Source organism: Lonchura striata, chromosome 14 (assembly GCF_046129695.1).
Source record: "Lonchura striata isolate bLonStr1 chromosome 14, bLonStr1.mat, whole genome shotgun sequence".
NCBI lineage: Eukaryota > Metazoa > Chordata > Aves > Passeriformes > Estrildidae > Lonchura > Lonchura striata.
The window spans coordinates 18,993,313-19,018,901 of NC_134616.1; the positions used below are offsets into that span (position 1 = coordinate 18,993,313).

At 53.9% G+C, this 25,589-nt stretch overlaps 3 protein-coding genes across 5 annotated transcripts in view; 1 reads left to right on the forward strand and 2 right to left on the reverse strand.

Annotated features, from left to right (window-relative positions):
* ZMYM3 (zinc finger MYM-type containing 3) overlaps positions 1–19,873 on the forward strand; it is a 35,669-nt gene extending 15,796 nt beyond the window's left edge. Inside the window, exons 6-25 of the mRNA XM_077786605.1 lie at positions 168–345; positions 713–925; positions 1,509–1,659; positions 2,177–2,292; positions 6,422–6,508; positions 6,838–6,988; positions 7,570–7,742; positions 8,170–8,335; positions 11,993–12,051; positions 12,603–12,771; positions 13,364–13,479; positions 13,635–13,809; positions 14,344–14,490; positions 15,244–15,347; positions 15,750–15,918; positions 16,039–16,190; positions 16,646–16,760; positions 17,658–17,912; positions 17,997–18,114; positions 18,524–19,873. Coding sequence (XP_077642731.1) covers positions 168–345; positions 713–925; positions 1,509–1,659; positions 2,177–2,292; positions 6,422–6,508; positions 6,838–6,988; positions 7,570–7,742; positions 8,170–8,335; positions 11,993–12,051; positions 12,603–12,771; positions 13,364–13,479; positions 13,635–13,809; positions 14,344–14,490; positions 15,244–15,347; positions 15,750–15,918; positions 16,039–16,190; positions 16,646–16,760; positions 17,658–17,912; positions 17,997–18,114; positions 18,524–18,722 — 3,013 coding nt within the window. The 3' untranslated portion in view covers positions 18,723–19,873. The remainder of the gene's footprint in view (positions 1–167; positions 346–712; positions 926–1,508; positions 1,660–2,176; positions 2,293–6,421; positions 6,509–6,837; positions 6,989–7,569; positions 7,743–8,169; positions 8,336–11,992; positions 12,052–12,602; positions 12,772–13,363; positions 13,480–13,634; positions 13,810–14,343; positions 14,491–15,243; positions 15,348–15,749; positions 15,919–16,038; positions 16,191–16,645; positions 16,761–17,657; positions 17,913–17,996; positions 18,115–18,523) is intronic.
* Positions 19,874–20,217: 344 nt separating this feature from the next.
* LOC110472661 (gap junction alpha-3 protein-like) lies at positions 20,218–22,018 on the reverse strand. Its single transcript, XM_021534551.2, has one exon. It carries the CDS (start codon positions 21,333–21,335, stop codon positions 20,439–20,441), a length of 897 nt encoding a protein of 298 aa, XP_021390226.1. The 5' UTR covers positions 21,336–22,018; the 3' UTR covers positions 20,218–20,438.
* Positions 22,019–22,113: 95 nt separating this feature from the next.
* Positions 22,114–25,222, reverse strand: GJB1 (gap junction protein beta 1). Of its 3 annotated transcripts, XM_021534553.3 has the most exons (3): positions 24,997–25,221; positions 23,805–23,920; positions 22,114–23,109 (listed from the first exon to the last, which is right to left on the reverse strand). In XM_021534553.3, the coding sequence occupies exon 3, from the start codon at positions 23,095–23,097 to the stop codon at positions 22,258–22,260; it is 840 nt and encodes a 279-aa protein (XP_021390228.1). In that variant the 5' UTR covers positions 23,098–23,109; positions 23,805–23,920; positions 24,997–25,221; the 3' UTR covers positions 22,114–22,257. The 3 variants fall into 3 exon arrangements, with proteins under 3 accessions (XP_021390228.1, XP_021390229.1, XP_021390227.1); XM_021534554.3 differs by lacking the exon at positions 23,805–23,920 and having other exon boundaries at positions 22,114–23,134; positions 24,997–25,222; XM_021534552.3 differs by lacking the exon at positions 23,805–23,920 and having other exon boundaries at positions 24,997–25,211.
* Between the last annotated feature and the right edge of the window lie 367 nt (positions 25,223–25,589).

The following is a 25,589-nucleotide window of genomic DNA, read 5'->3' on the forward strand; positions in this document are numbered from 1 at the left end:
ACAACCTCCTGCATGCTCTGTCTTCAGGCACCACTCCCCTGGGCCAGGACAGTTCTTGCCAGCTTTTTGGGACACCAAAAAGTCCTGTACATTGCAGTGAGCCATCCTATCTCTTTGCGGCAGGACACACGTGTCCCTGCGCTAATGCATCCCCTCCTGATCCCCAGGGAGATCTGGAACACCAAGGACTCTGTGGTTGCCCAGATTGGTTCTGGTGGCTCTTTCCATGAGTTCTGTACCTCTGTCTGCCTTTCCCTCTACGAGGCCCAGCAGCACAGACCAGCACCTCAGTCTGCAGATCCCTCAGACACCAGCCGCTGCAGTGTTTGCCACAAACCTGGCGAGGTAAGCAAATCCCTCGTCCTTCCCATGTCCTGGATGAAGTGCTTAGGACTCGCAGCACTTAGTCTTGGTCAAGACCAGGGCATTTGCCAGGTTTTCTTGTGGTCTGAGGCCTCAGGCCTGAGCTGGCTTGGGCTCACTCCCAAGCTTTTCTATGCCCTGAGGCTCAGTGGTTCCTATCACTCTGCTCTCCCAGTTGCTCCTCTGACTTTTGGCAAGGGAGGCTACCCTGAGTCTACACCAGCTTCCAGTATGGCACTTTCTAGAGTTTTAGTGCCTGCTGTCCCAAGGGCTGTGCTTGTAGTGGTACAGCTGCATTGGAAGGAGGCCTGTGGTGGTTTGGGGAGTAACAGCAGTGATGTCTCTGCAGATCCAGCACGAGGTCAGCAACGGGAACGTGGTTCACCGCATCTGCAGTGATGCCTGCTTCACCAAGTTCCGGGCCACCAAGGGGCTGAAAACGAACTGCTGTGACAACTGTGGACTTTATATCTACAACAAGGGCTTGCCCCTGGAGTACCTCTTCCATGAAGGCCAGCAAAAACGCTTTTGCAACTCTGCGTGTCTCAACAGTTACAAGAAGGTGTGTGGGGGCAGCTGCCTGGGGTGGAGAGGTTCTGTGTGGGCACACAGCAACTTTGCTTGGTGTGGCACAGGGAATTTCATTAAATAGCAGGTGATTCAAATCCCCTTAGTCTTTGATTGCTGACAAAGCAGTTAAAAGATTGCTGTGGGGAAACTGAAGCAGGTAAACAGAATTTATTTCATCTGCATGGGGTCCACCATGGACCCAAGCATGCATCAGAAAGTCAGTGAGCTGATGGTAGAGTGACACTGGTATATGCAATTAGCATGGACTGTCTTCTGGATGTCTCCATAAGGCTGGGCTGGGTATGTTCCCCTGTCACCTGAGCAGTCTTCACTTAACTGTCTTGGAAGGGGTTGCCAAACTCTGTATTCCTGCCAGGCTACTCTTGAAATGAGAAGTTGAAGTGCCAAAGGCAGGTTTTTTTGCTGCCATTACCTGAATCTGCAGACTGTGAGCCTGTCCCTGGCATCAGGTGGTCAGTGCAGGACAGCAGTCCTGTAGTGGGGTGGGATGTGATAGCTGGACCTTGCCAGTTGTGATGGTCTCCTGGAAGCTCTGTTCTGCTTTGTGTTTGCAGAAGAACACTCGGGTCTACCCCTGCATGTGGTGCAAGACACTGTGCAAGAACTTTGACATGCTGCCCAACGTGGATCGCAGTGGCAAGATGGGCCTGTTCTGCTCCATTTGCTGCACTACCTCTCACAAAGTGAAGCAGTCAGGCTTAGTTGGTAAGAGCACCTGTGTAGAGGGAATCATCACCTCTCTAATTCCTTCCTTGGTATTGTTTATTGCTTGTGGATGGGACTGAAAAGAAGGTAAAAGAGTAAAGTGAGACAAGTGGAAGTGCAGAGGGAGGAACCCTTGCAGCATGTAGACATCTTAATAGAGGGTATTGTACATTGCTTCTTGTGAATGCAGGGAGCAGTTGTGTGCTGGATTGTGCTGGCCTTGCCCTTCCCATTACATGGTATACTGGGGTGTCCAGGAGTGGGACAAATATTGCAGCCTGTTTTGTCCAAATTCCTATCAAGCCTGGTTTACTTCCGTGAACCACTCTGCTGTCCATCTGTTTAACATTTCTGTCCTAGTGGAATCTGGTGCTCTTAGTTTCCTGGCGTTCTTGTCCCTTGCTTTTTGGTAATAGCTTGTCAGACTGAGGATGAGTGAGTAGCTTGCATGCCATCCTCAGAATCCAGTCCCACATCCTGTGCTGCTGCCCTCACCAATTCCTGTCTGTTCCATCAGGTCCCCCTAGACCCTGCAGCTTCTGCAGAAAGAGTTTATCTGAACCCTGCTATTACAACAAGACAGACCGGGTTGTCTACCAGTTCTGCAGCCCCAGCTGCTGGACCAAATTCCAGGTACTGAAATATCCTTCATGCTGGGCAGGGCCATGGAGCTCATGCCTCCATTCACACAAAGCAGAGGCTCCACCTTCCTTGAGCTCCTCAGGGAGGGTTCCTAAGAAAGTCTCTTCTGGAACACAGGAGTTGCAGTGACTGTGATTGCTCAAATCCCAGTCTTGGCCCTATCTCCCCCATCCTCCATTGGGATGAAGTGGGCTGTAGTTCATTCCTGTCTGTCAGGTTATGTCTATCAGCAGGAGGGCAGTGCAGAGCTGTGCTGCATGAGTGATTTGAGATAGAGTGGCCTTAGGAGAGCAAAAGCAAATGCACAAGTAAGTCAGCAAAGCACCAGTGCACACCTGATAGCTGGGTGGAAAGGGGAAGAGCTGCCCTCTCAGCCAGGTGTCACTGAGAAACATAAGTCTTCCAGGATGTGTTGTCTAAAAATTTATAACTAGCAGGCCTGAATACCTCTTGTTTAATAATCCTCAAAGGCTTGACTGGTGATTTGTAATCTTATGTTAAGTTTCAGCATATGTGAGATGTCTGTGGTTTTAATAGGCAATTTCAAGAATTTTAGTTTTGTACAGTTGTCAAAGAACAAAGTAACAGCCAGGAAGACCTGAGAAACTCAGGCCAGGACATGTCTTGGGCAACTGAGAAAACATAGAAAATCTAGAGGTAAGAGTGAGTTACCAGCACTTGCAGCATTTCATTTTGAGATTTGGTTTGTCTGGGGCTTTATTTTTGCTGGGGTGGGGGGCGGGGGGGGGAGTAGAGGCATTTGGTTGGTTGGGGTTTTTTGGTGGGTTGGTTGTTTGGGAATTTTATGAATCCTTGATTACTGAGGTCACAAACAGTGAGTAGTGTAGCTATAGAGCTTTTAGTGTTGTAGACTTCATAAGACTAGAATCATAGGACAGTTTGGGTTGAAAGGGACCTTGGATGTCATCTGGGCCAACCTCCCCTGCAGTGAGCAGGGACATCTTCAATTAGATCAGGATGCTGAGAGCCGTGTCCGATCTGATCTTGAATATTTCCAGGGTTGGGGCACCTACCCGTACCAGTGTTTTGCCATCCACATTGTAAAAAAAAATGCTTTATAGCTAATCTCAATATGCCCTCTTTTAGGTTAAAATTATTACCCCTTGTCCTATTGCAACAGGCTCTGCCAAAACATGTGTCCCCATCTTGCTTACAAGCCCCCTTTTAAGTATTGAAAGGCCACAATAAGGTCTCCCCAGAGCCTTCTCTAAGCTGAATAATCGCAACTCTCAGCCTTTCTTGACAGGAGAACTGTTCCAACCCTCTGATCATCTTCATGGCCTCCTCTGGGCTCGCTCCAACAGGTCCATGTCCTTCCTGTGCTGGGGACCCCAGAGCTGGAGGCAGCACTGCAGGTGGGGCCTCACCAGAGTGGAGCAGAGGGGCAGAATCCCCTCCCTTGATCTGCTGGTCATGCTGCTTTTTGGGCAGCCCAGGACACACTGGGCTTGCTGGGCTGTGAGCTCATGCTGCCAGCTCATTCCCAGCCTCTCATGCACCAGCACCTCCAGGTCCTCAGCAGGGCTGCTCTCCATCCTTCATCCCCCATCCTGGATCGGTGCTGGGGTTGCCCTGACCCAGCTGCAGCACCTCACATTGGCCTTGTTGAACCTCGTGGGATTCCCATGGGCCACTGCTGGAGCCTGTCCAGGTCCCTCTGGCTGTCACTCTGTCCCTCAGGCATTTCAACTGAACGACTCAGCTTGGTGTCATCTGCAAACCTGCTGAGGGTGCTCTCAATCCACTGTGTCCTTGATAAAGACATGAAACAGTCCTGGTCCCAGGCCCCTGAGGGTCACCACTTGTCACTGATGTCCATCTGGACATTGAACTTTAGGCCGCTACCTTCTGGATGCATCCACCCAACCAAATTCTTCATCCACCAAACAGTCCAGCCATCAAATCATCTTTCTCCAGTGTAAAGAGAAGAATGTTGTGGGGAACTGTGCCAAAGACTACAGAAGTCCAGAGAGATGACACCTATAGGTCTTTGCTTTTCCACTGATGTAGTCACTCCATTGAGGAAGACAACTAAGCTGGTCAGGCAGGACTTGCCCTTGGTGCAACTGTGTTTGCTGTGTTGGCACCTTTGTCCTTCATATGCCTCAGCACAGCTTCTAGAAGGATCTGTCCCATGATCTTCACAGGCACTGCACAGTTCAGTTGTTCCCAGGGTCCTCCTTTCTACCCATTTTAGAAATTGTTGCAACTTTTCCCCTTTTCCCAACTGGGACTTCATTAATTTATCTAACTTGAATTATTACCGTATAAAATCAGCATTGTAAACATATGAGTAAACCCATGCATCACCTGGGCAAGGAACTGTCTTGCTAGCAGATCTCAGAACACACTTGTCAAAGAAAAAACACTGAAGAGAATGTTTTAAAATGGCTTCTTGGGGATCAGTGTTAAGCCCAAGGACTTCAACATCTTCATTGATCATTTGGCAATAAAGTCAAAGTAAGCATGATGAAATTTAGCAGATTAAACAAAAACTGTTGAAGTGTTAGTCCATGCTGCATTCAGGGTAGTCACACAAAGCAAAGCAATTGGATTAATTGACAAGGCTGGTTACTCCTAATGTGTGCTTAAAAGCAGTTTCAGTGTAAGATCCTGTGTCAGTCTTACTCACGTAGTGTGGAGATGCAAATCCTGGAAAGTAAGGATTTTGAAAAGGCTATGGAATTACAGCAGATAAACTATTCAGTATGAACATCTCGGTTTACAGCCACACAGGGAAGGATTAATTTATTGCAAGTACAAGCAGGCAAATGTAGAATTAACGTTTGAGGGCCAGGGAGCAAAAGAGCAGCCTAGAATGATGCACATAGGAAGGATGTTCTCCAATGTCCACTTAATTTTCAATGCTGAACTAAAATAGGAAGTATTCTGAAAAAAAAAACCCAAAAATTAAATTTGGGCTTGAAAAACACTTGTACTGAGGCACTTGCAGAATGTCTTATCTGAAGTTACCAGAAAGAAAATCAGGAATTACTTTATTTATAAGTATATCCTTGTGGATAAGACACCAAATGCTAAATGGGTTGTAGACAGGACACCAAATGCTGTTTAATCTTGCAGATTCATCTAGCAGAAAATGGGATGAGAGGCTGCTTGAATTCTTAAGTTGCATTATCTTGAAAATAGAAATTGGTTACCTGTGCTGCAAGAACTTTTAGAGAAATCCTCAGAAGAGGAAATAGAGCCCTCATCATTTGTGGGAACCCAGGACATCCCTCTGGTTGCCCTGGCTGTCTTGAGACCCTAGCAGGGGGCTAGAAGACCTTGGCATGAAGTCAAAAACACCAGTGGCTTCGATTTTAGCCCATGGAAAAACCTGCCAACTTTGTATGAGGAATTACAAGCCACAAGGGTTTGAGTAGTGTGGTAGTTGAATTAACACAGTGAAAAATTAGAATTTTAGGATTTTAAGAAGGGGTTCAAGGGGACAAGATGGAGGGATTTGGGTGTGTCCTGACCTTCTCCTTCATCTTGCCCTCCATGTCTTGTTGTGATGGTGACACTTTTCTATTGGTTTAAGGTAGATAACATAGATGATAGATATTGGCACATTATTGTAAACATAGCACATGTAGTTTTTGGTATAAAATGGTAACACCACTCCAAGGGGGTGGGAGTCTGTCGCAGACTGACCTGCTAGACAGACCCAGCTCCTTGAGAAAGAATGTTATAGATAAGAGAAAAGAAACAACTTTGAGAAGCCAACACTGTGCATTCCAACTTCTTCTTTGGCTGTGCAGGCTGGGAGAAAAAGACTTTTTACAATCTTGGGGTCATCTCAACCACCAGACCCCCAAGAATCATTCAAATTTTCAAATCCAGTGGCATGGCAGGTTGAAATCTTGCCTTCCTGAGACAAGCTAGACTGAGCACATTGGAAGCAAAGTGAAATTGCTCTCAAGAATCATCCCTCCAGGAGCTTGAGACATGATGTGATGGACTGACTGAGTCCCCATAGTGGCAGCAGGTCTGATGGGGGACAGGCAGGCTGCGAGCCATAAAGGAGGTGGCATTGTGAGGCAGGTGACTGCTGCCCTCCAACTGCTCTCCCGCCATGAGCTGTCTCTGTCTCCTGCAGCGCACCAGCCCAGAAGGTGGGATCCACCTCAACTGCCATTACTGTCACAATCTGTTCAGCGGGAAGCCGGAGATTCTAGACTGGCAGGTGAGGACTTCCCCTGGGGGGATGTTGAGGTGGAGACCAACACTGTTGAGAACCTCTGGGTACTTCATCCCCCTGCTCTAAGCAGAGCCCCTCCTCTGCCAGTCCTCTGAATGCCTTAGCTGCAGAGATGTGCCTGGAGATTGTGCTAAGTGCTGCATTCCTGATGTTCAGCAGGATGTCAGAAGGGCAGGAGGAGACCACTCATGCCAAATCCTGTGCCAGGAGACATGGAGATTTAACTCAGCCCTGTAGTCTTTCTCTTGCTTCCCTGACAAGTGTATGGGAACCTCCTGCCAGCCTGGCTGACCTGGCTGTGGTCTCTTTGCCAGGACAAGGTGTATCAGTTCTGCTGCAAGGACTGCTGCGAGGACTTCAAGCGGCTGCGTGGGGTGGTGTCTCAGTGTGAACACTGTAAGCAGGAGAAGCTGCTGCATGAGAAGATCCGTTTCTCTGGAGTGGAGAAGAACTTCTGCAGTGAAGGTACTTGGGGAAGGCATGGGAGAGGCAGAGCCCCCATGCCAGCCCATGCTGGGGGAGGAGAGGAGAGCATGGAGAGGAACAGAGGGGAGATTGTCTTAGCCAGGTCTTGGGGCAAGAGCCTTGCCATGCAGCAAAGGGAGGACTGTTGTGGGTATGGCTTGCTGTCCAGCCAGGCCCTAGGGCAAGATCTTGACCGTTCATTGTGTCCTTAGGGAGGGCCTTCTCACAGCTTTTCTCTCTCTGGGGGCTGGGGAGACAGCAGGTGGCAGCTCCGCTCCTCCTGTCATCATGCACTTCTACACTCTTGCGTCTGGGCTGGCCTGACCTGGCCTTGCCCTGCCTGCTGGGTTCCTGCACACAGGAGGTTGGAGTCAGACTCTTCCTAGAAGCATGGAGGTGAGAGATGGCAAGTCCCCGTGAGGTCCCATCTTATCCCAGCCCTAGGGGCCAGTGCTGGATTGTTCCCTACAGTGTGTTGCGTGTGCTCTGTTGTCTCTGCAGACCTGGATTCTGGTCATGTTTGGGTCAGGGAGGCCCCCAGTTCATCCTGGGAAGGTTTCACTCCTATTGTTTCTCCGCAGGGTGTGTGCTTCTTTACAAACAGGATTTCACCAAGAACCTGGGCCTGTGCTGCATCACCTGCACCTACTGTTCTCAGACCTGCCAGCGGGCGGTCACCGAGCAGCTGGAGGGCAGCACCTGGGACTTCTGTAGTGAAGACTGCAAAAGCAAATACTTGCTCTGGTACTTCAAGGTCAGTATTGGCACTGGCAGCTTGTGCTAAGTGCTGTGGTGGGCACGGCACCCAGTTAAGTGGGCATTGCACTGAGGAAGTTCACACTGCTGGAGTCTGGCTGGCACTGCTGCGGAGAACCTGGCACTGCTGGAGTCCTGCCTGGCAATGACGGGACACTGCTGCGGGGAAGCTCACGTAGCTGGAGTCCCCAGCTGATCCTGCCAGACAGAGCACTGCACTGAGGAAGCTCAGAGTGCTGGATCTGCGGCCAGTGCTGCTGTGAGAAGTTTGCACCGCTGGAGTCCCTGGCTGGCACTGGCAGGGCACTGCTGTGGGGAAGCTCACTGCACCTTGTGATGTGCACCTTTCACTGGAGAGTTGTGTTGCACTCGGAGGGGGTGTGGTTAGTTACTCGTTGTTTCTCTCCTGCTGATGCGGGCTTTAGGCAGCTCGGTGCCATGCCTGCAAGCGTCAGGGGAAGCTGCTGGAAACCATCCACTGGCGAGGGCAAATCAAACACTTCTGCAACCAGCAGTGTCTGCTGCGATTTTACAATCAACAGAACCAGCCCAACCTGGACACGCAGAAGGGGCCCGAGAGCCTTCTGAACAGTGAGTAGGAGGGAGGGAGGGAACCTGTATAGCTCAGTCTGAGAGACACAGGGAAGACTCAACAGCAGGGGGTGGAAGCTGCCTGCCTGGGACTGGAGGAGACGCTAGGGAACAATCCTGCACTGGCCCCTGGGGGGGAAAGGACGGAGTGGGACCTAATGGGCTTCTCCATCTCTAACATCTATGGTTCTATGACACACAGGGCCCAGACGGGAGGAGCCGGTGCCAGCGTGCTGCCTGTAGCTCACACTCTTAGCGAGGATACTCAGGGATTTAACATCCTCAAGTTACCAGCGGAGAGCTCGATTTACAGGGTTAGGGGACAGCGTGGTTTGGCATGACAATCCACCTGCAGCCTCACACCACCTCCGAGCTGTGACCTTCTCAGATCTCATAAACTAATCTGGATTGGGCCAGGTCAGTGCTTGGATGGGAAACATTCAAGGACAAAGAAGGGTGCTGCAGGAAGTGGTGCTGGTGATGCTGTAGGTGGGCTCTCCTTCAGCCAGAGCTGAACCTAGAATGGTCTTGAGGGAGCACTGAGCTGCTGGAGGCACTGTGTCTTGCGATGTTAGATTGGAGTCCTACCACTTACCCAAAGTTCACTGCAGCTTTGGGGAGTTGCCAACCTTGTGTCCCAGATAACCCTATTCTGCATCCATGGAGTACCAGCTGGAGAGGAGATTTTCGTTGCCTGTTGCCCCATTTCCTATGATTAACTCAAGCCAGTTCCTTATGGAAGATTGCAAAGTGCTTTGGGATCCCTCAGGATGGAAGGTGCTCCTAGTGACAGTGACAAGACACTGCTTGGCCCTCGGACACCTGCAGTCTCATTCTGTTTGGTCTTTCGTAGGCCACGATCTCCTGGGTGACCTGGGGGATATAGTTACAGTGCTTGCAGCTTACAGTGGGACTTGGTTCAGTGCATCAAGCTTCGACACATACCTGCATTACAGATCCAGGGCTTTGCTGGCCTCGCTGGGATTTCATGACATGTAAAACCCTGGCTAGGGTGTGCCAAGGAGGGAAAACGAAGACAAGGACCTTCTCATGAGAGACTTCATTCTCCATCTCCACACTCTTGAGGTTCCTCCCCTGACTGTAGTGCACTAATCATAGAGCAGGGGAAGCTCCAGATGTCATTGCTGCTTAGGCAGCAAAGCAGAGCTGCTCTGCCAGAAGCAGAAAGTTTCCCCAGCTAGGGGAAGCCCAACCTGCCTTCCAAGAACCATGCTCCATAACAGGCTGTGTGAGGTGACACTCAAGTGGCAGCACAGTGGAGTGACCTGGAAAAGGAACTGTTGGTTTCTGCCGGCACAGGGGTGCCCATGGGAATTCTGCTTTTACAGTGCTCTGCTGCCCAAGGGAGGAAGAGGTGTGTGACATGCTGGTTCTTGCAGCTCACCAAGTGATTCCACAGCCCTAGCCATGCTGTTCCATTTGTCCTCTGCTGTCAAAGCATGTCGCTTTTGAGAGATCTGTAACACGGTTTTTGGGACAGGCACAGTGGGCAAGCTCTGCCTGAAGAGGGAAGCGTATTTCACACTGTTCAGCTGTTGTCTCCTTGGAGCCATGGACCACAAGACTGAGAAGTACCTTCACCACCAAGAACAACCATGAGAGTCTCAGGCTTCCTCCACCACATGTCTGGAGGCCCCCAGAACTGTGCTGCTTGGTATGTGGGGCATCACTCATCACTGTGCCACTGCTGCATCTCCGTGCAACCTGTAAAGACTAAAGGGAGCCAAGAAAAAGCCTGTCTTCAATTGTCAGTGCTCAGCTGAGCACAAGTTCCAGACTGCCCCAACAGTTGCTGTGCTTAGTGGATGCTGCTGGTTGAACTGGGCCCTCTGTATGCTCTGGCACACCAGTCCCCTGACAAATGTTGGGACAGCTGTGGACATCCTTGCCCTGGGACTGTGGCATACTGCTGAGTTTGCAAAGGAAGGATACCGAAGCCAGGACCCACTTACACAGAGCTTTCCAGCTGCATTGTGCTGTGCAGGAGATTTTGGGAGGACCAGCTTTTGCATGGTCTCCTGTGGACCTGGCAGCTGTGTTGCCAGCTTGCAAGGGGCTACCTGGATTTCAGGCTAATCTTGGACAGAGCTGTTTATTCTTGCTTACTCTCTTGCAGCCAGTGATTGCCTAATCCAGTGGCTGCTACCAATCTGGTGATCCTTGAGAGTTCTTCTAGCTGATCATCCAAGCAGGTGTTCTTTGCTGGGAACAGTTCATGTAGTATGGGATTGAGGAGCTTTGCTTCAAAACTGTGCCTAAAGGCTTCCAAAAGGAGCTGGCTCTGCACTAGGCTGTCCAGCTGGAGAGGGTAGAAGTCACAGTTGTTGCAGGCAGTGCCTTTACAGCTCCTTGTTGGTGTTGGGATGAGAATAAAGAACAAGCTGCAGCTTTCCTGGGAGCCTGGACGCATAGCACATAGCAGGAGAATCTTGTTTTCATTAGTCCTAAATCACTGACCAGTGGGGCAATTGTGTTTGCTTTAAATTCTGCTGCAGCAGAAATTCTGTTCATAAGCCATAGCTTGTCTTTTCTCATTTAGGCCACTGGTGTTTCCTACCTGGACCTGCTGCCCATCTACTTTGGGTTGTCAGGGTGAGTTCTTGGCCCCTGAGACTGCTGCAGATCCTATGGCTGAAGGCTGAGCTGCAGACTAGGAAGCTTCCTCCAGCTAGGATTTATCTGTTGCCCCCTGTGGTGGTCAGCAAGTGGAGCCTGATGGGCCTCAAATTATACAAGAATTATCCTTCATTTCCTCAGGTCCGAGGATGTGTGAATATCCCTGTGTTGGACCTTTAGGAATCTGGGTCCTTCCTTGAAGGACCTGTCTGTGTATAGGAGCTGTGAATGGACCCGCCACTGCCTTTGGTGCTGGGACCTGCTGGTGTCCTTGCAAGGGTCTCCTTCATGCATTGCCCACCAGTAGAAGGCAATTCTTTTTGCCAGTCACATGGGTAACCAGGGATCACTGGAGACTGGGATGAAGGTGCTCTGTTAGCTCACCAGCCTTTGAGATGGATGCAGGTTTTCTGCAGAGCACGTGAGCTGGAATTATCATCCAAGGCAGGGTGATAGCGTCACCACCTGAGACCAGCGTCTGCCACATGCGCCTCTTGCCTGCAAGTGATCCTCTCTTTCCTTAGGGGAATGAACTGCATCCCTAGGGCTGGGGCAAAGCTGTCTCTCTGCTTTCTGGGATTTCTCATAATGCTGCTACTAGCTCTGTCACCTTCTTCCTAGGGATCTCGAAGCACTTTGCCAAGATATTTGTTGCAGGGATATGGAGGCACAGGGAGGGGCCATGGCTCGGTACAGCAAGCCAATAGGCAGAGCTGGGATTAGAGCCCTGGATTCCTCTCTCTACAAGGGGCTGGGATTTCTCCTGACCTGCTGTGATGGGGAAGGGGTGGACTGTAAGGGAGCACAAAATCACATGGGAATAACTTGATTTTGGAGTTGTAGTGTCTTCTGAGGTGTTAGGGCTAGAGATTGTGGAAACATTAACTGTTCCTGGAGTGGCCAGGAGCAGTTTCTAGGGAGCCTGTCGCTGCTCTCTGGCTGCTTGCACCTCCAGTCCCAGCAGTGGGACATGTTGGCATAGGAGCTCTTGAACTTAAGAGTTGTTGCTTTCTCTTACAGGTCAGACTTCAGAGCCAAAACCAACTGTCCCTTCCACCCAGAAAGCAGAAATTAACATGGTAAGACCCATTAGAAGGTAGGAGTTTGCAAGACAAAGGGGCTGTCCCCAAAGAGAGGACAGTTCTGCCATTGCTCAAGGAGAATTCATTCTTCTACAACCAATGCATTTTGAGATGTCTGGGTAGTGGGCAATGAAGAGAACTAGGAAGGCAGCATCAACATGACTCCTGCAAGGGGGAAGAACAACTGTTCTCCAGGAGTCAGTTATGAACTCCAGAATATCCTCACACTGTGGCACTGGTTCCTCTTTGCAGAGTGCTTTCCTGTGCCTGGGTGTAGTTGCTGTACCACTGTTCCCCTCTACCCCATGGGACAGGAGCCACCATTGCTGGACTCCTGGCACAGTAGAGGTGGCACACAGGCTTGCTGCCTGCCAGGAACAGCTTGGCAGTCTTTCATCACAGTCTGACCATGGGAGTGTCCATGTGTTGAGGACTGCCAGGCTCCAAGAGGTGCTTTGGGAGTCATTCCATCTGCCTGCACCTGTAATAGGGAAGAGATTGTGCTGCCTCAGGTGGACACCAACATCCTGCTTTCTGCATTTTCTCAGCTGTCAGCAAAGGCCTCCTCAGCCCAAACGTCCCCAGCTGTGCCACCTCCCGCCCCACCTCTGGTTCCAGCTACCCCTCGGAAAAACAAAGCTGCCATGTGTAAACCACTGATGCAGAACCGGGGTGTCTCCTGCAAGTTTGAAATGAAGTCCAAAGGATGTCAGACAGGTAGGAAACTGTAAGGATTACAGGGGCATTTTGTAAAGGCAAGTGGCATGTCCCTGCTCCAGACTAACTGTGAATCCAGCCTGAAATGCTACACAGAGCAGGCTGGGTGTCTGGCACCATGCTGAGGAGTGTCTGGGCAGGTGCATGGCATACATGGCAGGGCAGGGTGTAGGGAGCCTATTTCCATCACCAGCAAAAGGAGAGATGTAGAGAGCTCTGTAGCATGATCTTACCTCTTGTGGGATGGCTCCTGTTCCTCTGGAGATCATTAGCTTGTCTGAGGGCTGGCTGCTAAACAAGTTCCACTCCAGTTCCTGTTGGGCATGTGTGTGTGGCCTGCAGCATATACAAGGCAACTAGATTTCTTAGCAGGGCTATGTAAGAGCAGAATTTGTACTTCTGATTAAGACAAGAAGTTGTTCTCTTGTTGCTGGCCTTGACTTGCTGCTATTCCAGCTCTGCCCCTGAGTTCTAGCAGCTGGTGGCTGGAAGGGTTGTGGTGCTGGACGGCTGGGGGCATGGCAGCATGCAGCAGAGCTGGGTGGAGGTACTTCTGGGATCAAAGTCACTGATGTATTTTTGCTCTTGTCAGAGGCTGACTGGAAGCCCCAGCTGGTTGTGTTGCCAATCCCCGTCCCAATCTTCGTGCCTGTGCCTATGCATATGTACTGCCAGAAAGTACCTGTGCCTTTCTCCATGCCTGTCCCGGTAAGCAACACGCTTCACCTGCTTGTGTTCTCCTGCTGTTGTGATCCTGCCTTGCACAAGACTCCCTGCGTCTCTGTTCATGCTCTGCTCCTGCCTCTGCTTTTATGTCAATCTACTGAGTGTCAGTTTTCTGCCTGGTGTGCTGCTGTCCACAGGTGCCTGTGCCAATGTTCCTGCCCACCACACTGGAGAGCACAGAGAAGATTGTGGAGACCATAGAGGAACTGAAGGTGAAGATCCCCTCCAATCCTCTAGAGGCCGACATCCTGGCCATGGCTGAGATGATTGCAGAGGCTGAGGAACTGGACAAAGCTTCCTCTGACCTGTGTGGTAGGTTCTGCCATGGTTTGGTCTGGTCCAACAGCTGGGATCGAGGGGGTATTGCCAGCTCTTGGAGCTAAAACACCTGCCAGGATTATGGCTCTCCCAAAGCCTTTCAAAAGGAAGCAGGGAAGAGCAAGTCCTTAACTTCTACTGAGGGGGTACCAGAAGGGAAGAACTGCAGCAGGGAGCAGTGTCTGTCACTGTGCCTTTTGTGGGTGCCAGTCTTATAGCACATGTGCAGTTCTCTCAGTTTATTCAGGTGGCTGTTCAGATTCTTCCCTAAAGCAACTTCCATGCTACAAAAGGTAGCTGCATACAGCCGTGGTCTTGCAGGTTTTTTACTTGGGGGCTGCATTCCTACAAATGGCAGTGATGGGGTTGTGGCTGGGGAGACAAACAACTTTCCAATGTGTTTCAGGGAAAGCTGGGGTGGGGCTGCTCTGATCACAGGGATTCTGACTTCATCTTCCAACTGTAACAGGGAAAACAGACAAAAGACTTTCAAGAAAGTTAGGTTTCTGATGAACTTTGTTATTTCAGACCTGGTGAGTAACCAGAGTGCAGAGGGTCTCCTGGAGGACTGTGATCTGTTTGGACCAGCGCGGGACGATGTGTTGGCTATGGCTGTCAAGATGGCAAATGTCCTCGATGAGCCAGGCCAGGACCTGGAGGCTGACTTCCCTAAGAGTAAGAGCTGGGTGACACAGGTGTGCATGGCTGCTGAGGGTCCTTCCACTGCCCTCAGCTGTGTGCACTTACCTCCCCCTGCCCTCTGATTGACCTGGTGTGAGAGCCCTGCAGTGACTGCTTGCAGTAGGGGTGGAGAGACCACCACTTCTGAAGAAGTGTGAGTTTATCCAGACTAAACTTACCTGCTGTGAACATAAGACCCAGAGAAGGGGGAATGAGAAGCTGATTTTTAACAGCACAAAGAGCAGGGCAGCAGCAGTGATGTGTTCATGAGTGATGATTCTAGAGGATCCAGCTAGATGAGAAACCCGGACATGGCATGGCATGCTAAGAAATGGCAGAATTGCTGAATGTCTGTTAACAGAAGGTGGAAGAAGATGCAGGGACTTGCAGGAGCACAGCAATGCTGAGCCAGGATGCTAACAGCAAACAGCAGAAATTGAGGTGCCTGTGCCAGGCTGTCCACAGTACTGGCCTGGCACCAGAGAATGAGGAATTTTCCTCAGGTTTAAAAAATAAACAAACAAAAAACTGTCAGAGAGGAAAATGTGGGGTCCTGGTTATTCTGAGAAATTTTAGCATTGTCTGCCAGAGCCATATTTTCTGTGTTGGGCTGTGGCTAAAAGTTCACGCCAGGCAGTGGTACAGGATGTGAAGTGTTCCCTCTTCATTTTGCTGTAAAAATCAGGCCAGCACAGGGGGCAGGATGAGAAGTCTTACCTGAGGCCTTCTGCCTCTTTTTCCTTTCAGATCCTCTGGACATCAACCCCAGTGTGGACTTCCTCTTTGACTGTGGGCTAGTGGGACCAGATGATGTGTCCACAGAGCAAGATCTGCCTCGAGCTGTCCGGAAGGTGAGTTCTCTGTGGGTACTGCCTACTTAGAGCCCTTCGGGTTTGGAGTGGGAGCTGCCACCTGGGATGCAGGAGGTGAAGTGTACCAGAGTTTTTGGTGTGCTGGGGAGGTTGTGCCCTCTGCATTCAGGGCATGGTTGGCCTGCAGGCCACTCCTTGAATGAAAATACTTGCTTGCCACTTCGGAGGAGCTTTGAATGCTACAGGTCATGTGACAGCTGGTCTCTTTTCTTGCCTGTGACCCTCGTAACTAATGAACTTTGTTGGCTTGGCTGCCAGCAGAACAGTGCCTGCTGCCATGGCACACTGTAGGGAGCTGACAGTCAGCAGGTGTGAGGGGTAGCCAGGACTCCTGCACCTGTCCCTGGTAGGTGCCCAGTCTCACAGAACACCTCTCTGCAGGGGCAGAAGCGCCTGATGCTCTCTGAAAGCTGTTCTCGGGACTCAATGAGCAGCCAGCCCAGCTGTACAGTGCTCAACTACTCATACGGTGTGAATGCCTGGAAGTCCTGGGTACAAGCCAAGTATGCAGGGGGAGAAACCAGCAAGGGAGAGGAGCTACGCTTTGGCCGTAAGTGCCTTGTCTGGATGCAGTGGAGTGGCAGAAACCTCCCAGAAGCTGGACCTTGGGGTGTTGAGGTGTTCTGACCTTGTAAGCTGGTGTCTGAGGCTGCTGTGCTTGTCTCTGCAGCCAAGCCCATGAGGATCAAGGAAGATATCTTAGCCTGCTCAGCAGCTGAGCTCAACTACGGCCTGGCCCAGTTTGTCAAGGAGATCACCCGGCCCAATGGGGAGCGCTATGAACCGGACAGCATCTATTACCTCTGCCTTGGCATCCAGCAGGTGAGGGAGGCACTGCTGCCCTCAAGTCCCCTGCAGCCAGACTCGGGGGTCAGATCTGGTGAGGGGTGCTCGTACCTTTCATTCTCTGCCTTCTGGGGACCCAGAGAGGCTGGCTGGACTCTCCTTTAGTGCCTCAGCCCAAGACAGCATCCCACCTGGTTTAGTCTTTGTTCCCCAGCTCAAGAGAGTAGGGTGGCATCTATTCCCCAACCTTGCACCCTTCTTGCACAACTCTGAGGAGGGCTGGGGGATCTCCCCAAACTCAGGCCTTTCTTCAGCACTAAGTCTGCTTTGTCATGCCTCAGGGTTTTCCTTGCAGCTCTCAGAAGTATCTGTCCACCAGCTCCGGTGGTGCAAGGAGGGGTACTCTGCATACGTGCCCTGGGCTCTCTGGGGAGGGTTTGCATTCCAGGTGCTGCTGTGTTTCTCTTGACTGTGTGCTCTGTCCTTTCTAGTACCTGCTCGAGAACAATCGTATGGTGAATATATTTACAGACCTTTACTACCTGACCTTCGTGCAGGAGCTGAACAAATCCCTGAGTGGCTGGCAACCCACAATCTTACCAAATAGTACGTGTCTTCAGAGTACCTTCAGTCCCCGCATATATCCAGTTTGTGCTTGTAGCCTTGGATCCTCTGGCCTGATTGTGCTCCCCCAGCTTCAGCCTTGGCATAGGCAGCACAGTCCTGCTGTGTGTTGAGGTCATACTGACCCAAACCAACTGCAGAGCCAGTGTGGTTTATGCTTCAGCAGCTTCTGTTGCCCAGTCAGGGGAGCTGGGAGCAGAGCGCATGTACTTTGTATCCTGGGACAATTTGAATCTCTATAATACTTCACAGTGATGTCTCCACCCTTTGGCAAGGAGGATGCCAAGCCAGGAGGCACACTGATGCATGTGTTTGTGTTCCCAGCTCATGGATGAGCCCTGCACATGATGCTAGGCCTTGGACAAGGTTGCTGTGCTGCTGTCTTGTGAATGGCCTAACCTATAGCTCTGCAGAGGCTTTTCATAATGCTGTGATCTGGGCTGCCTTCCCTGCTGTGTCTTGTCAGTAGTTAGCTCATAGATCCAGCCTCATCTCTGCAGATTGGCTGTCCCAGGCAGAGCCATTTGACTCCAGACCTGTGTATCTAGGCAGGAACTGGCCAGATCTCTCCTACCTGCTGCTTTTCCCTAATCTCTCACCGCGTGTGGTGGAGCACTGACTTGGAGTTTGCTTTTTGGCCATCTGTAGTGATGAGCAGTTAGGATTGATTTGGGTTCTCACTTGTGGTTTGACTGTGATCTGGGGAGGCTTATGGCTGAACAGAGCCCTAGCTCTGTTCATGGCTCAGGAGAGATAATCTTATGAAAAAAGAGATGCTGTGAAGCAGCAGTCTTTTGCAGTGAGTTTGCAGAGGCAGGATGAAGGGATTACCACAAAGCCACTGCTGATGTGACCTGGTTCTTGCTCTGTGTGTTGCAGACACAGTTTTCTCCCGTGTCGAGGAGGAGCACCTCTGGGAGTGCAAACAGCTGGGTGTTTACTCACCCTTTGTGCTTCTCAACACCCTCATGTTCTTCAACACTAAGTTCTTCGGGCTGCAGACAGCAGAGGAGCACATGCAGCTCTCCTTCACCAATGTGGTGCGCCAGTCCCGCAAGTGCACCACAGCTCGTGGCATGACAAAGGTGGTGAGCATCCGCTACTATGCTCCTGCCAAACAGAAGAAAAGCCGAGGTGGGTCTGGAAGAACATCTCTTTTCCTCCCCCTGCATTTCCCATCAGGATCCAGCTGTGATGCAGCTCTTTCCCCCTCTGCAGATGGCAGCTCTGGAAAACGAAAGCGTGAGGAGGAGGTACCGATGCTGGAACAGCGAGAGAACAGGATGAATCCCCTCCGCTGCCCAGTCAAGTTTTATGAGTTTTATCTCTCCAAATGGTGAGGCTTTCTCTGGAGAAGAGGCATGTGCTATTTTGGGGCTACTTCATAGTTCTGATGGAACCCTGTGGAGTGACTGCTGCTTTTCAGACATTTGTACGTGAGCATGCAGTCTTGCCCAGGTTCTGTGCAGCTTCATTAGATCAAGTTTGAGAGAATGCTTCTCTCTGGCCTCTTCTGCTTCCTGCCCTTCTCCATACTGGCAGGAATGTGCAGTAGGAGTCCAGTGCTTGAGTAGTTAGGGGTTTTGGCCTTGGACAAGGAGCTGCAGAATGGGTTTGTGTCCTTATCCTACTGAATGATAAGAGGCTGTGATGAGCTGTGAACACCCCTTGCTAAACACATCAGACCAGGCTGTCTGAGCTCCTGAAGCTGGTATCCCAGGTCTCACCCTCCTCTCTCTCCACAGTCCCGAGAGCCTGCGGAACCGCAACGATGTGTTCTACCTGCAGCCCGAGCGGTCGTGCATCGCCGAGTCCCCGCTCTGGTACTCGGTGATCCCCATGGACCGGAGCATGCTGGAGAGCATGCTGAACCGCATCCTGGCTGTCAGGGAGATCTACGAGGAGCACAGTCGGCTCAGCAGCCTGGAGGATGACATGGACTGAGGGCAAGGTGCTGCTGGACTGGCTGCACTCCAGCCCTGGACACCTCATCTTGCTGCTTCCCATTGCAGGGCAGGGGCCATGCAGCATAGGAAGGGATGGTGTCGCAGCAGTGCTGTCCCTGCATCATTACCAGACTTGGACCTCCAGTCCAGCTCATTACAGGCATTCCCTACGTACGTGGCCCCCTCACTCAGCTGTGTCTCCCATTTTGGCTGCTGGGTGAGCCATCTTCCCCAGGGCCTGTTCCCAAGGCACAGGAGTGGCAGAGTCCCTGGTGCAGCTCCCCTTGCCCAGCCCTGTTCCTCCCCTACCCCCAGCCCTCCTCTCTCCCCGTGCCCCAGGGCAGGAGTTGCACAAAACACAGTGCCCCATCGGACCAGTGGCCCCGAAAGCTTTTACTTCCCTCTTCTTTAGCATTCCCTCACAAGGCTGGAGGTACCAACAGTAGCTCTGCTGCTGGGGCAGGATTGTATTTTCAAGCCAGTGGACATATGGGCCACAGGCAGCCTGAGAGCTGTTGGGTCAGGGGAAGAACTTTTGTCCCAGGATGGAAGAGATTTGGGTTGGTTGCAGGGAGTGGATGGAGCTTGCACTGGAATTCGTGGGCAGAGATCTGGCCTTGTCACAGGGCTACCTCCCTTGTGTGCAGCCAGGATGCCTCCCTCTCTTTGGTCAATGTTTTCTGAGTCTGCTGCAAACTGATGGAGATGGGTCTGTGCTAGTGCTGCCCCTCTCTCCCCAGTGTTCCCTGTCTTGGTGTAAGGACCCTCCCCTGTGCAAGGTGCTGTCAGTGGAAACCTCTGTTCCAGCCAGGGGCCCAGGCATTTGCTGGCAGAAGCAGGGAGCCCTGCCTGGCCTCCCCCTCCCTCCCACAGCCACAGACTGTCACCACCCTGCCCAGGACAAGTCTGGCTCCAGCTGTGCCACCCTGCTGCCTCCTGCCCCTTCTCATGTTCTGGTCAGTCTTCTTGAGCTGTACATGGGTCTCCTGTTGAGCCTGTATATATTGTTTTGGGGCCATCTGTTCCCTGTGTCCATGTGGAGAGTGAGCCACTCAGCAGTCTTGTTGTAGTGATGCCAGGGCAGTAGGACTAACCCTGTGTCTCTGGAAAAACCATTCATTTCAAATAAAGATGTGGAAAACTTTGGCAGCCCCTGGTTTTTCCCTCTGAGCAGGGTAAGCATTGTAGGAGAACAGGGCAAGTGTCCCTGTGCTGCTGCGCACCTCGCTCCTGTCCATCCCAGCCTGTGCTCCCTTCACTTCCTACCTTGCCTGGGCCCTGCTGTCCTGCCAGCTCTGGCATGTGGTGATGGCCTCTGCCCCAGTGCCCACTGGTGCCAGCATGGCATGCCCTGCCTGTCCCTGCCTTGCCCTCTGCCCACAGTGCTGCAGCCCCACCCAACACAGCAGTGGTCCTGCCCTGGCCATGCAGTGTCCATAGGAGGGAGCAGCTGGAGGGCAATGCCGGTGCCTGTGAGCAGAGCAGGAGTCAAGTGAGGTGCAGTAAGTGTTTATTTTCTCCCCCTTCCAAGCTCTACTCTCAGCCCTGCTGCTCCCAGGAGTGCCAGTAGCAGCTGAGCAGTGTCCACAGGGCTGTTCCCAGCTCTGTTGCTGGCCATGGGGTCCATGCCTTGGGCCCAGCGGAGACTGGAGACACAATCACCACCGTGACCAGCCATGCATTGCCCATCCCTGACCCTCCCGGCAGGCCACTTTTACACTGACAGGTCTGCCGTTCGCACGTCCCTGTGGGACCCACCAACCACCCCTAGCCATGCACCTGCCTTCTTCAGCTGTGCCAGGCCATGGGGGGGTCTGCCAGCAGCCAGGGGGCTTCCACCCCTGGGCAGAGTGACATAGGTGCTGCCAGGCCCTACAGGCCCGCCAGGAGCGGTCAGGATGCGGGACTTGGGGCCTGGCCCCTGACGGCACTTGGTGAGACCCAGGTGGTAGATCTCCACCAGGTTGAGCAGCAGGGACACGCAGGCCACCCCCATCATGAAGAGGATGAAGATGGTCTTCTCAGTGGGCCGGGAGATGTAGCAGTTGACTGTGTTGGGGCAGGGCCAGCGGCTGCAGGTGTAGAGGGGCTTCAGCTGGAACCCATACAAAGTATACTGGCCCACAATGAAACCCACTTCCAGGAGAGCCTTGAAGACGATGTTGCAGATGTACGTCCTCAGGATGGCCCCCTGCATGCAGACCCGTGCCCTCGTGTTCCCTGCAGGGAGCTGGGGCTGCCTGGGGCGCTGCCGCCTGGCCCCACTGCTGGCCCGTGCTGCCTTTTGCTGCTGTGCCTTCTCCTCCAGATGCACCAAGTGCAGGATGTGGCCTAGATACACAAGGCTGGGGGTGGAGACAAAGATGATCTGCAGGACCCAGAAGCGGAGGTGGGAGATGGGGAAGGTGCTATCATAGCAGGCATTTTGGCAGCCGGGCTGCTGCGTGTCACAGGAGAAGCCAGACAGCTCGTCACCCCAGACCCGCTCCGCGGCAGCCCCCAGCACCAGGATGCGGAAGACGAAGAGGACGGTGAGCCAGACCTTCCCCACCACTGTGGAGTGCTCCTGGGCATTCTCCAGCAGCCGGCCCAGCAGGCTCCAGTCCCCCATGCCCTTGCTGTGGTGCCCTGCAAGACAGCCACTCTCCAGACACAGCCGCCCCGCACCCCGCTAAAATGCCTCCCCACTCCCTGGTCAAGCAGGTGTGCACAGACCCAACCCAAGGCTGTCCCTGGAGCGTCCCCATCCTGTGTCCCAGGGGACCCCCTAACCTGTCACAAGGAGAGCAGGGGGAGTAAAGGCCTCCAGCAGAGAGCTGGAAGCACCACAGGGAACAACCGCACCGGTGATCCGGCACGGGGACCTCTCACCGTAAGTGCGTGGGACACAGCCCAGTGCTCCCGCGCCGTCCACTCCTGTCAGTGGGGTGACAGGGGATGCTGCGAGGCCCCTTCCCAGCTGGTCCCCAGCTCCTCCGTGGGGTGTGGATAGGTCTGCCTGCTCCGTCTGTCCAGCCACCCAACGGCAAGCATGGGGTTATTGGGGCACGAGGCAGCTGCGTGCCCCATTGGCTTTCATTGTGACTGGCACATCAAACAGCCACTGGGGAAACTTTTTCCCTCTATTTTTGGTCTGGGCACTTTTCTAATTATATTCGGGGCTGCAGGGACTGGTGCTGGGGGAGTGCAAGCCCTTGGACACTGATCAATGCCACCCAGGGGTCACTGGCTGCTGCCGGCTGCCAGGGCAACACAGCCACAGCTCCAGCTCAGCCCTGGCACTGCAGTCCCCACAGCCCCTCGTGACACCCACCAGGGCTCGGATGCAGGGATGGACACCCCAGCTCCTGGCATATCCCAGCCAGAGCAGAAAGGAGGGAGGCAACACCTGAGAATGGAGATTTAATGGCCCAGGATGCCCTCTTGGCCATCTAGGAGAGCCAGACTCACGCCTGAGGGATGCTATCCTTGGGACAGGGACAGTAACAAGCCCATGGGGCAACTGTGGGGCCAGAGCCCCCACAGTGGTGGCCCTAGCAGGCAGAGCAGCGGTCACCCTTCTCCTGCAGCCCAGAGTTGCGACGCAGCATGTCCTTGAGGGAACCATCCTGCTCTGTCAGCAGCTGGTTGATCTCATTCTGCTTGTACTCAGAGGAATGCTTGTGCCCATAGAAGGAGCCCTTCCCTGATGAAGGGTTGGTGTGGTGCTGGCTTCGGCGGGCACAAGCCCGCACCACCAGGTAGACCAGCTCTGCCATGTTGAGGATGATGCAGATACTGGAGGTGACCAGCATGAAGACAGTGAAGATGGTCTTCTCAGTGGGCCGGGAGATGAAGCAGTCGACAGTGTTGGGGCAGGGGTAAGCCTCACACTTAACCAGCCGCATCATCTGGTAGCCAGGGTAGAGCATGTAGAAGATGTACATGAACACGGCCTCGAAGAGCAGCCTGAAGACCACGCTGCAGACATATGTCCACCACAGTGAACCCGCTATGCGCATCTTGTGCTTCTTGACCTCTTCCATGTGCTTGGCATCCGCATGCCCTGTCAGCACCAGCAGCTTCTTCTCCTGGTGCTGCTGGTAGGCCACGTGCATGGCCACGAGAAGGGCTGGTGTGGTGACAAGGATGAGCTGCAGGGCCCACAGGCGGATGTGGGAGATGGGGAAGAAGTGGTCATAGCAGACGCTGTTGCAGCCAGGCTGCTGGGTGTTGCAGGTGAAGGCAGATTTCTCATCCCCCCAGACACTCTCGGCTGCCACCACTAGCACCATTATCCGGAAGATGAAGATGACGGAGAGCCAGATGCGGCCAATGGCAGTGGAGTGGCGGTTCACCCCGCTCAGCACCGTGTAGAGGCCGGCCCAATTCATCGTTTCTCACGTCTGCAGGAGAGAGCGGTGAGGAGCGCTGTTAGGAGCAGGAAAGGTCCCGGGGTGAGAGCCAGCAGGTCCTGGCTCCACCGGCAGCAGCCCCAGGAGGGACCTGGGAACAACTGAGTGGCAGCCCTGGCAGGTGGAGAGCAGGAGCGACAAGCAGGAGGATGAGCAGACAGGAGGATGGCAACGTGGCTCCTGCTCTTGATACAGCTCAAGGCAGCATTTTGGCCAGAGCAGGCAGGAGACTGGCTGCCCCAGCAGTGCCAGATTCTCCAGTCCTGCCGCCCCACACTGGCACAGGGATCCTAACCCACAGCTGCCACAGAGAAAGGGGGTGAAGCTCCCACACCTTTGCAGGGACCACCAGTACCCAGTGCTGAGTTCTTTGGCTAGAGATGGTCCCAAAGAACTTCATGGGCTCCGCTGCACCAGTGCCGCCCTCTGTCCTCCCATTATCTGCAGGAGCATGGCCAGGAAGCCCTGAGCTGGGGAGCTCCCCGGTGCAGCCCTGCACTGCCACCCTCCCAGGGCCTTCCTTGCCCAAGGAACACAGGGCGAGCCCACCCCCAAGCACAGACCCCTGCCTCACCAGAGCCATCCACTGGCACTGAGCAGCCCCGGGAGCTGCTTCCCACCCCTGCAAGAGTCTGGGTGGCTGGGACCAGCCACCCCCCAGTGTGGAGGATCCTGACGACGCGTACCTGCCGGTGAGGAAGGGTCCTCGCAAGCTGCCCCCAGTGGCCCCTCTAAGGTCTCATGCCTCCTGCAGGAGAGCTCTGCTCCGCCTGCCCTCGTCTCTCTCTGCCACTGCCCTGCACTGGAAGTCATATGCTGCTTTATAAAGTATTTGCATACAATGGGGCCTTTATCGGTCCCTGAACAACACACTTTGGCATTCAGATCTAACGCCCTGACTTCCGCCCACCCTGGCCAAACAAAGTGCCAGTGTGCTGCGTTCCCGCTGCTCGGCCCCGCACCCACTCCCACCTCCCCGCCACTCCCCGCACCGACCACGGCCACGGCCTCCCCACCCGCGGGCCGCCCGTGGCTCTGCCCGGCGGGACCCAGCCACAGACATCGCTGCCGGCCGGGCCACCCAGGGTGTCTGAGGTCCGTTCCTCAGGAGGCTTGACCGAGCCCAGCTGCGCCCATTCCGCAAGGACGGCACAGGGCACTGGAGCAGCGGTCTGGCACCGAGCACCCCGTGTGCCGACGTGGGGCTGGGTGGCACCGGGTACCGCTGCTGTGAGTCCTCCTCAAGGCTCTGGTTCCAGCATCCACGTCTGTGAGGGCATTAGAGCTGCCCCGCGTGTGCCGTTGGAGACGTGGGAGAAAGCCCGGAGCAGTGACGCTGCTGGGGCTGCGCTCCTCCCCCGAGAGGGACTCACTGACGCTGCCCTAGTGCTCGGACATGCTGGTGGGGACAACAGTCCCTGTGCTCGCACAGCCCCTGTGCCCCTCAGGCTGGTGTCCCAGCCACACTGTTACACTGTGCCCCATCCCTGCAGGGATGGCGCCATGTCCCTTGGGTTTTGTCCCCAGCCTCAGGTGGGGTACAGCACACCCAGTAAACCCTCCCAGCTGGGTGCGTGTAGGCTGGCAGGGCAATTAATTCCATCCCAAATGCCACCTCCTCCCCTTAGCCCAAGGTGCGAGCAGCCGGAGCTATGCAAGCGGTGGCGGCTAAAGACCGTCCAGCAAAGCTGTGAGGATGCCGCTTGTGTCTTCACTGCCCTTCTCCCACTCCCGCCATGAGGGCCAGCATTGGCGGCTCTCCTCTCCCAGGCCCAGGGCCGAGCCCTGCTGCAGCCCCCACTCTGGCCCCGCTGGTGCTCCCCAGCTGGGGGACACGCAGCCACCCCCGCAACGGTGCTGTGCCCGCCAGCTTCTCACCTCAACACCAGGGCAATCAATGCTCTTTGGGATTGCAGCAATCAGTCTTCACCGCACCACTCTGGACTTTATACTGCCCTGCAGGCACGTCACCCACCCCCTCCCAAACAGCCTTGCTCCTTCCACGGCTCGCCAAATAAACACCGCAGGTGTGTCCAGCCTGGCTCACGCCCACCGCATCCACCACCGCGGCCGAGCATCTGTCGGGGCCAACCCCGGGGCTACTACAGCGCTTGGGGCAGGGCCAGCCCCCCAGGATGGTCCCCGGGGAGATTTCTGGTCCCCGTGGCCCCGCTCCCCTGCGGTGAGCATCCTCCCCGCTGCAAGCCAGGCACATCCACCGTAGCGGGCAGAGCCCTGCTCTCCACCCGGGGGATGACTCTGGGTACCCCCAGCTCCTGGAGCACCTTGATCTGGTGCTTCAGGCTGCCGGCTGGTCCCTGGGGAGCCACCAATACCCAGATTTAATGTGTAAAAGTGCAGCCGGGAAAAGGCAAACAGCCTGTCAACGATTAACTCGGTTGGCCCGCTTCAAGGTCCCGCCGCCCAGCACCCCGTGTGGGACACGGCGACCCTGCCGCTCATCCTGGGCC